This window comes from Rhinatrema bivittatum, chromosome 8 (assembly GCF_901001135.1).
Source record: "Rhinatrema bivittatum chromosome 8, aRhiBiv1.1, whole genome shotgun sequence".
Taxonomy (NCBI): domain Eukaryota; kingdom Metazoa; phylum Chordata; class Amphibia; order Gymnophiona; family Rhinatrematidae; genus Rhinatrema; species Rhinatrema bivittatum.
This window is the reverse complement of record NC_042622.1, coordinates 267,348,951-267,363,043: the sequence shown is the minus strand read 5'-3', so window position 1 is coordinate 267,363,043 and position 14,093 is coordinate 267,348,951. Positions and strand designations below refer to the sequence as shown.

Below are 14,093 nucleotides of genomic sequence, written 5' to 3'. Positions count from 1 at the left end.
CTGTCACTCTGCCTCCTCTCCCAGCATGATGTCAGCATCTCCTGCAGGGGGGATTCCCCCTGTCACTCTGCCTCCTCTCCCAGCATGATGTCAGCATCTCCTGCAGGCTCAGGGATTCCCCCGTCACTCTGCCTCCTCTCCCAGCATGATGTCAGCATCTCCTGCAGGCTCAGGGATTCCCCCCGTCACTCTGCCTCCTCTCCCAGCATGATGTCAGCATCTCCTGCAGAGGGGATTCCCCCTGTCACTCTGCCTCCTCTCCCAGCATGATGTCAGCATCTCCTGCAGAGGGGATTCCCCCTGTCACTCTGCCTCCTCTCACAGCATGATGTCAGCATCTCCTGCAGGGGATTCCCCCTGTCACTCTGCCTCCTCTCCCAGCATGATGTCAGCATCTCCTGCAGAGGGGATTCCCCCTGTCACTCTGCCTCCTCTCACAGCATGATGTCAGCATCTCCTGCAGGGGGAATTCCCCCTGTCTCTCTGCCTCCTCTCCCAGCATGATGTCAGCATCTCCTGCAGGGGGGATTCCCCCTGTCTCTCTGCCTCCTCTCCCAGCATGATGTCAGCATCTCCTGCAGGGGGGATTCCCCCTGTCAGTCTGCCTCCTCTCCCAGCATGATGTCAGCATCTCCTGCAGGGGGAATTCCCCCTGTCTCTCTGCCTCCTCTCCCAGCATGATGTCAGCATCTCCTGCAGGGGGGATTCCCCCTGTCAGTCTGCCTCCTCTCCCAGCATGATGTCAGCATCTCCTGCAGGGGGAATTCCCCCTGTCATTCTGCCTCCTCTCACAGCGTGATGTCAGCATCTCCTGCTGGCTCACTATAGATTTACTATATAAAACTGCTATTGCATTTATAGAAATAATCAGCACGCACTAGAAGGCAAGATACCCTTGAAAGGTCAAAAGCAGCATTTAAATGTGGTAATATTTTTCCTATCACCTTTAAGGACCACATTTATTAAAAAGATTCATTTGTAAATGGAATGTATGAATGTCACAGACCACCCCCCCCCCTTCCACTGTACACCCCAGTAGTAACTGAATGTTATCCAGACATGACCAGAGCCGTAGCCGGGCAATTTGGCACCTATAGGCAATTGAAAAACTGCACCCTCAGCCACTACACAACACATGATGAGATGGGAGACTCTGCTCAATGTTTGTACAGCAATGCCCAAGGACAGTGCAAGGGTTATAGAGGCCCCACCCTATCCCATCCTCCTGCATTTATAACAAAAGATTTTACATGAAAAAGATTACATTTAAAGCACAGTCTTGAGGTAAAAATAGAACTTACAACAACATTTACACAGAAAAAAGCAAGAGACACTTGGAACCTATATAGTATTAGGTCTACTGTAATCTAAGAGGCACGAGAAAACTGAATTTCTATATCACAATAGCAACAACCCTATCTATGAAAGTTAAGCCTGCAAATATTACACCAGGCCTACACCCCCTATTAGGAAAATCGCTACACATAACCTACACATACTAATGGGATACCTCATTTCAGTCACACATACAAGACATAGTCAGAGCCTCAAATACAGAATGAAGAGACCGTACAGTATAAACAGAAATGTAAAGTCAAAAACTGCAAAAAGCCAAATTTCAAAACAGACACATCACATAAACACCCAACAATTAAAATAAGGTGCCATAGCGCTCTATGCTGTCAGTGGCAAACAGCGGCGCCATGGCCCCTTTTGATGGTTATGCGTGTGACCATGGTCACACTGGCCATAGGCAGACTACGGCTCTGGACAAGGAGACTTACTTGTCGTCTTTCTTGAGGAAAATGCCGGCATAGGGCTGAGCGAGTCGGACCTTCTGCCTCAGGAGCTCCACTAACTTCGGATTTTTAACCTGGAAAAGGACAAAGGTAGGGTATTAGCCAGGGCAAAGAGGGCACCACACACAAACTGCATTTCAAAGTGCAGTCACAGAGGCCACCCTGAAAGAGCCACTCAAAGGGCTTGAAGCGAGGGAGCAGCCTGAGCACCTGAGGCATTACCAACCAACTAGTTATTTGTTGCATTTATAGTCACCCTGCATTTAACAAATTCAATCTATGCAGATCACAAACGAACACACATAAACCAAAACACAAAATCATCATTATAAAACATCAAATTCACTCCTGTACACTTTTTAATAAAATGTCTGTTTTGACTACTGGGAGATAAGGGTGAGCCTCGCCCTGGAAACAGAGCAGCTGACAAGGCCACAATCTCTCCGCTATTGCCAGTCCTGCACTCATCCCCTGCTGGGACCTCGGAAGGCAGCACAGGACAGATAAGGCTGCAGGGAAGCTTCCTCTGGCCTCAGGGATGTCCTCGAGCTGCAGCTGCCCTCCAAGGAGGAGTTTCTACAGGACTGTCACATTTCAAATATAAAATACTGAACACGAAGAGCTGCTTCCTTCTGGTATATAGACAAAAAAATAGGTATACATTATATATATACACACATACATATATACACACACACACACTTTAATTCAAACTAATTTCTAGAGAAAAAGCCTGAAAATCAAAAGGTTTTAAATTCAAGGCAGGTAGGGGTAGGGAAAAAAAAAAAAAAGGTATCCAAAATTCAGATTTCTCTCTCAAATTCAACAAAATTTTACATCCGAAGTTTCTGTAAGATGGCAATACAGAATCAAGGGAGAGGGGAGGGGTGAGGTCAGTGGCAAGTCAGCTTTCAGATTTAATCCTGTTCTAGAGCTCATTTTTCTTGAACTCCTTCGCTGCCGCTGACTGTATCAAAGTAGAAAATTAGCCATCAGAATGGAAATGAGACCGCGTAGCTGGCAATGTGTTCTGCACAGACATTTCTGCCACTGCTTGCTAGGAGTTCCATATTAGGTGCTACAACCCAAGAAAGAGATCTAGGTGTCATAGTGGATAACACATTGAAATCGTCGGCTCAGTGTGCTGCGGCAGTCAAAAAAGCAAACAATGTAGGGAATTATTAGAAAGGGAATGGTGAATAAAACAGAAACTGTCATAATGCCTCTGTATCGCTCCATGGTGAGACCGCACCTTGAATACTGTGTACAATTCTGGTCGCCGCATCTCAAAAAAGATATAATTGTGATGGAGAAGGTACAGAGAAGGGCGACCAAAATGATAAAGGGAATGGAACAGCTCCCCTATGAGGAAAGGCTGAAGAGGTTAGGGCTGTTCAGTTTGGAGAAGAGACGGCTGAGGGGGGATATGATAGAGGTGTTTAAAATCACGAGAGGTCTAGAACGGGTAAATGTGAATCGGTTATTTACTCTTTCGGATAGTAGAAAGACTAGGGGGCACTCCATGAAGTTAGCATGGGGCACATTTAAAACTAATCGGAGAAAGTTCTTTTTTACTCAACGCACAATTAAACTCTGGAATTTGTTGCCAGAGGATGTGGTTAGTGCAGTTAGTATAGCTGTGTTTAAAAAAGGATTGGATAAGTTCTTGGAGGAGAAGTCCATTACCTGCTATTAAGTTCACTTAGAGAATAGTCACTGCCATTAGCAATGGTTACATGGAATAGACTTAGTGTTTGGGTAATTGCCAGGTTCTTATGGCCTGGATTGGCCACTGTTGGAAACAGGATGCTGGGCTTGATGGACCCTTGGTCTGACCCAGTGTGGCATTTTCTTATGTTCTTATGAGTGTGAATTCAAAGCAAATTCTCTTAGGTAGGAGACAAACACAACCTGTAACTTCCCTGTGAAGGACAAACACAAAGGAAGCAGAGTATACGTGGACACAACACCCCCACGGATGTGGAGATGTGTCTTATATGCCTAGGTGGGTGCCGGCAGCTGCTGGGGCGCACACCCCACCAGCCAGAAATAATCTTTGATCCTGCTTCGATCCCTCACTGACCCCAGGACTCCCTACCCCCATTGTGGGCTGGGTGTTCCAGGGGTACGAGTGATCCCCAGTGAAATGGTTGCTGGCCAGCCTGAGGCGATCCCCATCTTCATTAAACAAACAAAAAAAATCCACTCTTTATGTCGATCCTTTGTAAAAAGGTATCAGATCTAGTTTTCTCCAAGATCTATAGTGCTCCCAGGCTTCTGCACTATAGACTAATGGTCAGCAAACAATGTAAGTGATGCCTTTTTATTGCCTTAGCTTCATATACATTCGTGACTAGCTTTCGAAGCTAAACTCTCTCTATTCAGTCAGTGCAAAATGAACAAAAGAAAATACCAGAATATACTGAAGTGAAGTGAGTACAGGGCTGAAGAAAAGAAGCATTTGTAGAGATGTTTTTTCGCCTCTGGCGACTGCAGGAATGATAAGAGGCGGCAGCCCTGGCACGGGCTCTTTCCTGTGGCGAATAGCAGAGCGCACACGGAAAAAAAAACCCCGCACCATCCACACAGACCAGAAAAAAAGGAAATCGCTACAAAATCCAAATGAACTGAATTACTGTCCCAATAAAGGCAGGAGAACCAGCACGTAGCCCATAAGGAGTGAAAGCACTGCTCCTACCACAGAATGACACATTTCCAAGCAGATCACCTGAAAAGAGACCAAACCAAAAGCTCGTTCCTCTCAAATCCTCACCGAGGCTTTTCTCTCCTTTCGTTTAATTTTAAAACTACTTCTTATTCGCCTGATTACATCTCTCCAAGCAAATTTACCACATAATCGTAACATTCAAACGGTGCACACAAGAAAACAGATCTCAACAGACCAATACTGCCAAAAGCTGTCCTTACTAACCACTCACCAAGCCCGGTGAAAAACAGGGAAAACTTGCCTTTTATCCCACTCAGGCTGGGGGTGCCCTTCCCTCACCCCCCATGCTGAAGGGAAGGCCTTAGCGCCTCGAGCAGAGTCCAAACTTCCTTCTCTTCCCTTTTGGCTGTGCCGCACGGGAACCACCCTTTGTATCAACAAACCCATCCCCTTCGGCATCACTGCCCTGTAAGGACCTCCCCAAACTTCCCACTGCTGGAAACTTCTCCATTTTAAACAGCAGCTGCCTTCCGGTGAAGCCCAGACAGGGCACGCTGGGAGGTGGATGGGGTAGGGAGGAACTGCCCCAGAACAGGTCCGCAGAAGGATCAGGTGCAGACCGGATTAACATAAGCATCACTGATGCAAACTGATGCCAACCCAAGCACCCCTGCCCGATGACCTCCACGGAGTGAATGCCCAATCCTCAATTTCCAGTCACCAGAAATTTCACATCCTGGACATCAACGTCTGCTGCGTACTTTTACCACGTTGAACATGGTAGTTTATGCCCCACCAGGATTACTAGAAGCAGACGCCTCTCCCCTTATAGAATCTATAGTGAAGCACATCAACACAGACCTTCCAACCATGATCATGGGAGATTTTAACCTCCATATCGATGCCTCGCCCCGCTCTTCCAATTGTGAAGCCCTCCTCGCCTCCCTCAGTGCAATGGGATTCAATCAAATAGTCAACAATCCCACCCACAAAGCAGGACACACGCTGGATCTTATTTTCATCAACTCAAATTTCTCCTGCACAACGGAACCCTCTTGTACCCCAGTCCCCTGGTCAGACCACTTTCTGATAACCACCACCCTCTCCACAAAAAAAACAGACATACACCCCACAACACCATTCCACCATTCACTTCAGGAAACCATGTGCATCCAATGTACTCAGTGATCACCTTTCCAAGGAATTCACAAACTTAGATATATCCAACCCCGACTCAGCCGTATTCTCCTGGCACAAGATCACTGAAGCAGTAGCAAATAAATTATGCCCCGCAGTCTCCAAAATAATTAACCCAGCAAAAAAAGGAAAACCACCCTGGTTCTCTCCTGAACTTAAACGGATGAAACAAGACCTCCGACACAAAGAAACAGATGGCGCGAAGCCCCCAATTCATCTACACTATCGGCATACAAAGGAACCCTACATCATTACAGGACCTCAATGCTAAAGACAAAAAGAGAATTCTATGCCAATAGAATCCATGATCTCCAATTTGATGCCAAGGCTCTTTTCTCCTATGTGTCACAAATCACAAATTCAGCCCCTCCGACGATACCAGACGAACAGGCACAAACCAAGGCTAACGAGCTCACATTATTCTTTCAGAAGAAGATTTCAAACACTCTTGCACTCCTCCCAACCAATACGACCCCCCTCGCTACATTCTCCAATATCCACAACCTCTCTGGAGCCAATCTCGACAATTTCGAACTAACCTCCCCCAGAGAGATTGAATCCCTTAAGAGACAGAAACCATCCAGCCACCCAGCAGACAACATCCCATCCAAACTTCTGCTACTTATCCCACACACGATCTCTCGACCTCTGGCCAACATTATCAACTGCTTGCTAACTCAAGGTATTTATCCAGACAGACTAAAAACCGCTTCTCTTAAACCCCTCCTCAAGAAACATAATTTAGACCCCAAAGAATTAGCTAACTTCCGCCCCATCTCTAATCTCCCATTCTTAGCCAAACTCACAGAGAAATTGGTAAACACCCATCTCTCAGAATATCTAGAAGAACACAATATCCTATATCCGTCCCAATATGGCTTTCGCAAATCACGCAACACGGAAACCCTCCTCATCTCACTAACAGACCATATTATTATGGGATTAGACTAAAGCCACACTTTTCTTCGAGTCCTTCTAGACATCTCGGCGGCATTCGACACCGTCAACCACTCCATCCTCCTGAATCGCCTATCAGACATAGGTATATCCGGATCAGTTCACAGATGGTTCAACTCTTTCCTCAGCAACAGAAGCTTTAAAGTCAAAATTAACAATAAAGAATCATCTACCACATATTCTTCACTTGGTGTACCTCAAGGATCATCCTTATCACCCACCCTTTTCAACATCTACCTCCTCCCCCTTTGCCAGCTACTAACAGATCTTAAACTAATATACTACCTTTATGCAGACGACGTGCATATTTTGATTCCTATAACAGAGTCCATCTCAAAATCGCTCACGTTCTGGAACAACTGCCTACAATCTATCACCAGCCTTCTCAACAGTCTAAACCTGGTCCTTAATGCCACCAAGACCGAACTCCTCCTCATCTCCTCCAACCAAGATAACTCCCCCACCCAGACCCACTCTAACACCCAGGTCACACACACTCATGTAAGAGATCTCGGAGAAATACTCGACAACCGCCTAAACCTAAAGAAAATGATCAACATCACAACCAAAGACTGCTTCTACAGACTCCAGGTTTTAAAAAGACTCAAACCTCTCCTGTATTTCCACGACTTCAGGACAGTTCTGCAATCCTTGCTATTTGCTAAAATAGACTACTGCAGCACTCTCCTCCTAGGACTCCCCAGCTCTACCACCAAACTGCTACAGATGATACAGAACGCCGCGGCTAGAATTTTGACCAACACCAGCCGGGGAGAATACATTTCTCCCATCCTCCGAAACTTACACTGGTTACCAGTTAACTACAGAATCCTACACAAATCACTCACCTTAATACACAAATCCATCCACAATCACCTTCAGTTCGACCTCAAAATCCCCTTCAAACTCCACACCTCCAACAGACCGATTAGAGAAGTCTACAAAGGAACTCTTCAAGCCCCTCCAACCAAAGCCACTCGCCTCACCTCGACCAAAGACCAAGCTTTCTCGACAGCAGGCCCAGCTATTTGGAACAACATCCCCACAGACCTCAGACTGGAACCCTGCCATCTAACATTTAGGAAAAAACTCAAGACTTGGCTTTTCCGCCAAGCCTTCTCATATTCCCCTGATACATACTAACTGGCCTAACACTCTTCACAAGCTATGGAACTTCTAAATACCTAATAAGCACATGCCCTTAATCCTCAATTGTATTATGTTCTTAGTTAACTGCCCTCTTTGGCCTTATCCTTCCGGCTGCCTAAGCCTCCAAGTTTACCCTCCTTGTTGAATGTAACTTTTGCTTCTTCTGTTAAATGATTGTTCTTTGTTACAGTTTACCCAGATCTGTGTAAACCGATCCGATATGGTTATTTAACCATGAAGGTCGGCACAGAAAAGAGTTAAATAAATAAAACAAATAAATGTCCTATTCAGCTTACAGAGATCAGTGTAATGTAACTCATGTGGTTACAATGTTCCCAACGCAAAGCTGGGTCTAGTTACTCAGTGGCAAGTTCTGCGCGCCGCCATGCGCAGGACCCCTGAGTTTGACAGACCTAGCGCTGGCAATGCTGCAGAGGCAACATTCACAGGCCCCTGGGAGCAGAGGGAGATTTCCGGTCACCATGCAACGACGACAGCTAGGGGCCCATGATTACGCAACCTCCCAGATGAGGAGTGGCACTGCAATGAATGAGCCCATGCAAGCTGGAAGGGCAAATATCCCCGGCCAGTTGCAAACAAAGGCTCATGGCGCCAGACCCCCAGCTCCAGTTTTGATTGAGCAACAAGCCCACAGTTGCAGGAGGAAACTGCCGGGCTCAAAGAAAACAGAAAAAAAAAAAGTTCCTGCCCCAAAGATCTTCCAATCTTTGCAGGGGGAGGTGGCGTGGCTTGCTCAAGGTGCGACAGAGCAATGGAAACCAAGGTCCAATTCCCATGATTTTTTAAGTGGCAATAAATCGCTACCAGAAGTACAATGGTGCCCTACTGTTACCTGACCCTCTGCATGAGCTTTCAAGGACAGAGTTCGCTTCGCCAGATTTTGTATATATTTTACCCATCTCCTGCACTGACGAAGCGGACTCTGTCCTTGAAAGCTCGTGCTGTAATAAACTGGTTAGTCTATCAACGGTGCCACTCGACGCCTGTTATTTTTGAAGGGAAAAAAAAGGTTGCCTGTGTAATGAAGAGTCCAAATGCTATTGAAAGGTCCTCGGCTTTGGGGGGCAGGCACCTTTAAACATGCTTCAGCCTTAAAAAGGCAAGCAGCTCCACCCAGCTGCTTCTCGGGTTTTTTTCAAATTGAAAATGTTTTAACGTCCCAAACATCAGAAAGGGTGTGAGCCGGCACAAAGATGAAAACCATGAGGAAGCATCAACATTTGGATTTACAGAATTTTTTATTTCAGATTCTAAGGTTTTCTAATCATATTCACCGACTGCATTCTGCAAGCAGTACATTATTTCGCATTTAACCATAGCAGCTGTGTCATCTAATAAACGATTATAAGCATGTAAAAAAAAGGATGAATAAAGTAGTGGTAGGCCACTTGAATGGGAACCCTGGAAGAGCAATCTTAACTGCGTTGTCACGCTCACAGAGGGGATTCTCAGACCCTTAGTGTACAACACAAACAGCTTCCTACAAGGCACCACAGACTTTCTGAACATTGAAGAGCTAGCACCTGACAATCTCCTGGCCACTACGGCTTAGAATCATTAGACAGCATGGGGGGAGAGTGGCTGTGCCAACTCCCTGAAACTTGCCCTGCTCTCTCCCACGTCAGAGGTCAGTCTCCCAACAGGACAGGGCGTTTGCCTGCTTTCTGTAGTGTTGAGGAACCAACAGTTATTCATGGCACAACACCTTCCCTTTCATTCCAGTTTAATTTGTGAAAGTTTATTACTAAAGAACTCTGCACGGGGTACAAAAATGGAAGAAAATCCTTTGGATTAGTGCACTTCATTTGTGGCTTTCCAAAATGTTATGAATGATTGCAATTATATTGCCATTTCTTTTCAAATATAGTAGAAATCACAAACAAGCAACAGGAAGTTCCACCTAAACTAAATGAGCCTGCTACTTGGGACACGTGTGCATGTATATATAAATCTGAAAAAAAAAAAAATCAACTGTCAGCGTCCTCAAAATTCCTCCCATCCCGAAATGTCCTGAAAAGTTGATATGGATAGGACACCAAGCACTAAAGTTATTACACCCACACACAAACAAACAGGGTTCCCAGGGGTGTGGCAGATACAGGAGCAGATGCGATATTTGCGCATAGAAAATGGGCACTCAGTGTTGAGCGTCCGTTTTCCTAACGCACACCCAGCCACCTCTCCTGGGGGTGCAATGCAATATTTAAATTAGGGGTCACGCAAAAAAGGAGGCGTTAGGGAAAATTTGGGTATCCCTAGCACCTTCTCGGCTTCAGGTGCACAGGAGAGGTGGCTGTCAAGCAGACAAAGAAAATGAACACTCAAATCTATGAGCATCTGTTTTCTCCCGCTACCGGCATAGGCACACACAAGATACACAGCCTGGATTGTGTATTTTGGGTGTCCAGAAATTTTTTTTTCAAAAACTTTTTTTTAAACAAAATCTGCTTTATTTGGTGCCTCCTACTTAGTATCACTGCAATACTTTTAAGATGAATCACAGAAAGCAGGATTTTTTTTTTCAATACACCCTTGAGCATGGCATAACTTTACACCAGCCCTGGGCTGGTGTAAAATCTGCTATGTTGCAATGGGCGCATTGGCCAATTGGGAATTTTTTTGCATTGCAGGGGATTAGCTAATAGCCTCATCTACATGGAATTTACATGTAATAAGGGCTATGAGCTACACAGTGATTTGGACGAGCGTTTTGGATGCACTAATCCCCGTACTGCATCGGGGGATATGGACACACGTGCTTACAAGCACATGTTAATCCGCTGCGCACGGTATTGCATTGGCCCCACACTAGCGCGTCCCTAGCGCCTCCTTTTGGCCTGGAGCGGCGGCTGTCAGCAGGTTTGACAGCCGACGCTCAATTTTGCTGGCGTCGGTTCTCAAGCCCGCCGACAGCCACAGGCTCGGAAACCGGACGCCGGCAAAATTGAGCGTCCGGTTTTCGGCCCAACAGCCACTGGCCGAATTCAAATTTTTATTTATTTTTATTTTTTTAACTTTTTTTACTCTTCGGGACCTCCAACTTAATATCGCCATGATATTAAGTTGGAGGGTGCACAGAAAAGCATTTTCCCGGCTTGGCTGCACATTTTACTTTCTGTATCCCGCGCGCATACCTAATAGGGCCATCAACATGCATTTGCATGTTGAGGGCGCTATTTGGTGCCGCGGGTTGGACGCGCGTTTTCCTCCCCTTACTGAATAAGTTGTAAGGGAAAACGCGCGTCCAAGAGCAGGCTAACAGTGCGCTCCGTCACTGCGCACTGTACTGTATCGGCCTGTTAGTCAGTAGTAATTTCTAGATTTCTCAGAAGCTGGCAAATCTGCCCTCTGTCTTCCTCCTGAGATATAGATGTAGGGAGAGGGTGTGTGAGCTCTTGCCTAGTTGTGATATTTTTATTTTCCCCACCCTAAGAATTAACCAACTGAAAAAGGGAGCTGTGGGATCTCGGAGATTCGGGCACAGCATGGTCTCTGGAAAACCCAACAAAAGTTGTCACAGCCCCCAGAGACCTTCGCACAGGATCAGCCCTCGGTGACAGCCGGAGCAGCGGAAGGGAGCGGGGATACTCACGCACCTCGATAATCTTGATGAAGCGGGGGAAGACGGGGTTCCTGGTCACGGCGATGAGCGGCACGTTGGGGAAGACCTCTGGCACCAGCAGGGGGGTGAGAGCTGTCATGCTGGGGGCAGCACCCGAGCCGTCCGCGCTCTCTCCGCCCTCCTCCCCGCCGCTGCCGCTGCCCGCCGCGCTCTCCGAGCCGTCATCCCCGGCGCTGCCGCGGCTCCCGAAACCCCGCACACTCCGGCCTCGGCTGACAAGCGGCAGCGCCCTCCCAGCTCCCTCGCCGGCGGGAGCAGAGGCCCGCGCCCAGCGGCTCGCCACCGGGAGCCGGAACCCGGCGGCAGCCCCGCAGGGACGAGCGCCGCCGCCGCCGCTCGCTAACCCGCGGCCCCAGAACCGCAGCGAGCTCCGCATACAACTGGCACCGTAGAGCCGTAGGAACAGCGCCATCGCCAGCACCATGCAAGTGCCACCTGCTTTCACTGACAGACAAGCCGCTTCCGGCGCGTTTTGGTGACGTCAGGTCGTCCGCTTCTACACAGCCAATGAACGGCCTAGCTGACCGTAGGCGTCAAAGCTCTTGTGTTGGAGAGAGAGACTAGGATCACACGTGCCAAATGGTATCCCAAGCGGACGAATAATCCGTCAGCGCGCATGTCTTGGCTTGCGGCGATACCCAAGTCATGGCCTTTGTGACGTCAGGGGGGGGGGGCGGGCTCCTAGCCGGGCGCCGGGTGCATTCTGGGAAGCTGAGGACAGAGATGTCAGAAATGGGCAAGGCGTTCGGATGTGTAGTCACAGGCCAGCAGGGTTAAACGTTTCCTGAACCCCTGATTACCCTGTCATTGCGAAGGCCTAACCTTGGCTCCGGCGCAGAAGGGTTGCCAGGCAGAGAGCAAAGCACAGCAGCTGCTCAAGTCTTGGTTTTTGCCGCATTGCATGCTCTAAGTTCTATAATAGGTGCACATACATCTCTTATGCATGTAGTGTGGAAAACAAGCCTCTCCAGGGTGGCCTGCCGTGCTGCCAAGTGAGATTTTTAGCCAATCTTCTATTTCTGACATCACCATCCTGATGCTTTATGGAGCACGCAGAGCTGATTTACTTATTTCAAGTCATTGGTGACTCAGGCTACCAAAGACAACCCCTGTCATGGGTGACTGTCTCAAAATCTATTTAAACCAACAGGCCTTAAGTGTTAGTATGGCAGGGAGTCACCATTAGCAGTCCTCACCATGCATGTATTTGTTTACTTATTCCATCTTATTTTCCGTTATTTCCACATTGTTCAACATGGAGTGCAAGAATAACATTCATAATTAAAATACAATTAAAACATCACATAAATAGGATAGAATTAAAAAAAAAAAAAGCCTAACATCTCACAATACAAGGACTACTCTTAAATTATTGCCACTTCACTTTAATTTATTTGATAAAGGCTTGCTGAAATAATACTGCCTTGACCTTCATGAATTTCATAAGATCATGTTCATTTTGCAACTCAAATGATAACAAGTTCCATAAGATCAACACTGCTATCGAGTGGGCTTTTTCGCTGGTCATATTTAAACAAAAAACAGAAGGTGGAGGAACCTGGAGAAGCTTCTGAGATTCTGACCTCAAAGTCTGTAATGGAAAATACCAGTGTATTCTGTCTGATAGACAAAAATTCTCTTTAAGTATACTGACCTTGAGGTCTATTTAAAGACAGACCCCCAACTGTTGACATGGCAGGAGCTATCAAAGTAGCTCCACATCCCATGGGGTAACCACAAAAGGAAACAGACTCTGAAATAATAACAGACAGGTTATTTCCCACCTGTCAGACTGAAAACTCAACGATCTTCTCAAGCTCGACTAATCTCAATAACAATGGCAGGGGGAGGGGGGTGGGAATTAAACACTACAATATACTAATAAGACTATATTCTTAGCTGACGTTTCACAAAGACACACTTGTGAGACACGCATAAAGATAACATAGGCTTCTGTGCTATGTTGCATCTGGGTTAAGTTCTTAAATAACTTAGTTATCTTTGACTTCGTCACAAGGGGGCAGGGGTTCTAGCCCTGATGGATGTAAAGCAGGGAACGTCCCATGAGGCCCCACACACGACTTCTGGGGCAATCCTGCATTCAGATACACAGCAAAGGGCAACGAGGAGGTCCAATTCCTGGTTTAAGTCACTCTCCTCCCTCCCATCTCCTATGCCTTGGAGAGGGAAGGAGAGGATCTGGTGCAGAGAAGCAGCAGGCTCATGTACTGCATTCAGTGCCAACATGGCATACCACTCTGTGGGTCCTATCTTTCCCTCTTCTCAACCCTGGGTCCAGCCCTACCAGGTGAAGCTGGAACTCAAAAAGGGAAGAGGGGGTTCTGCCCACTGTTGAGCCCCTACAGGAAGGCAATAACAGCTGTAAGGTCTGTAGGGTGGATGATGACCCCAGATCTCCTGACCCTACCCCAGAGTGGAGAACCTCCTGATGTGGCCCTTTCTTCACTGCCATCTTCACCCTCCTCAGTCCTTCCAATATCCTAGGGCAGGGGATCAGTGAGTGAGTTGCCTCAATTTGCATGGCACCTCTGTCACTGGGAACCCTCAAGGCACTTCTAGGGCAGAAGGCAGTCATTTGAGTCTTCTTTTTCTTGCTTACTCCTACTCTGCAGGTTACCTTCCTTCCATTTCTCTCACCCATTATGTTCCTGAGTTTATT

The 14,093-nt window shown here is 47.0% G+C and overlaps 1 protein-coding gene across 1 annotated transcript in view; it reads right to left on the bottom strand.

Annotated features, from left to right (window-relative positions):
- Nucleotides 1-11,995, bottom strand: part of LONP1 (lon peptidase 1, mitochondrial) — a 132,430-nt gene extending 120,435 nt beyond the window's left edge. The window contains exons 1-2 of the mRNA XM_029614947.1: nucleotides 11,388-11,995; nucleotides 1,785-1,873 (exon numbers count right to left, since the gene is read on the bottom strand). Of these exons, the coding sequence (XP_029470807.1) occupies nucleotides 1,785-1,873; nucleotides 11,388-11,837 (539 nt within the window). The 5' untranslated portion in view covers nucleotides 11,838-11,995. The remainder of the gene's footprint in view (nucleotides 1-1,784; nucleotides 1,874-11,387) is intronic.
- Nucleotides 11,996-14,093: the final 2,098 nt, after the last annotated feature.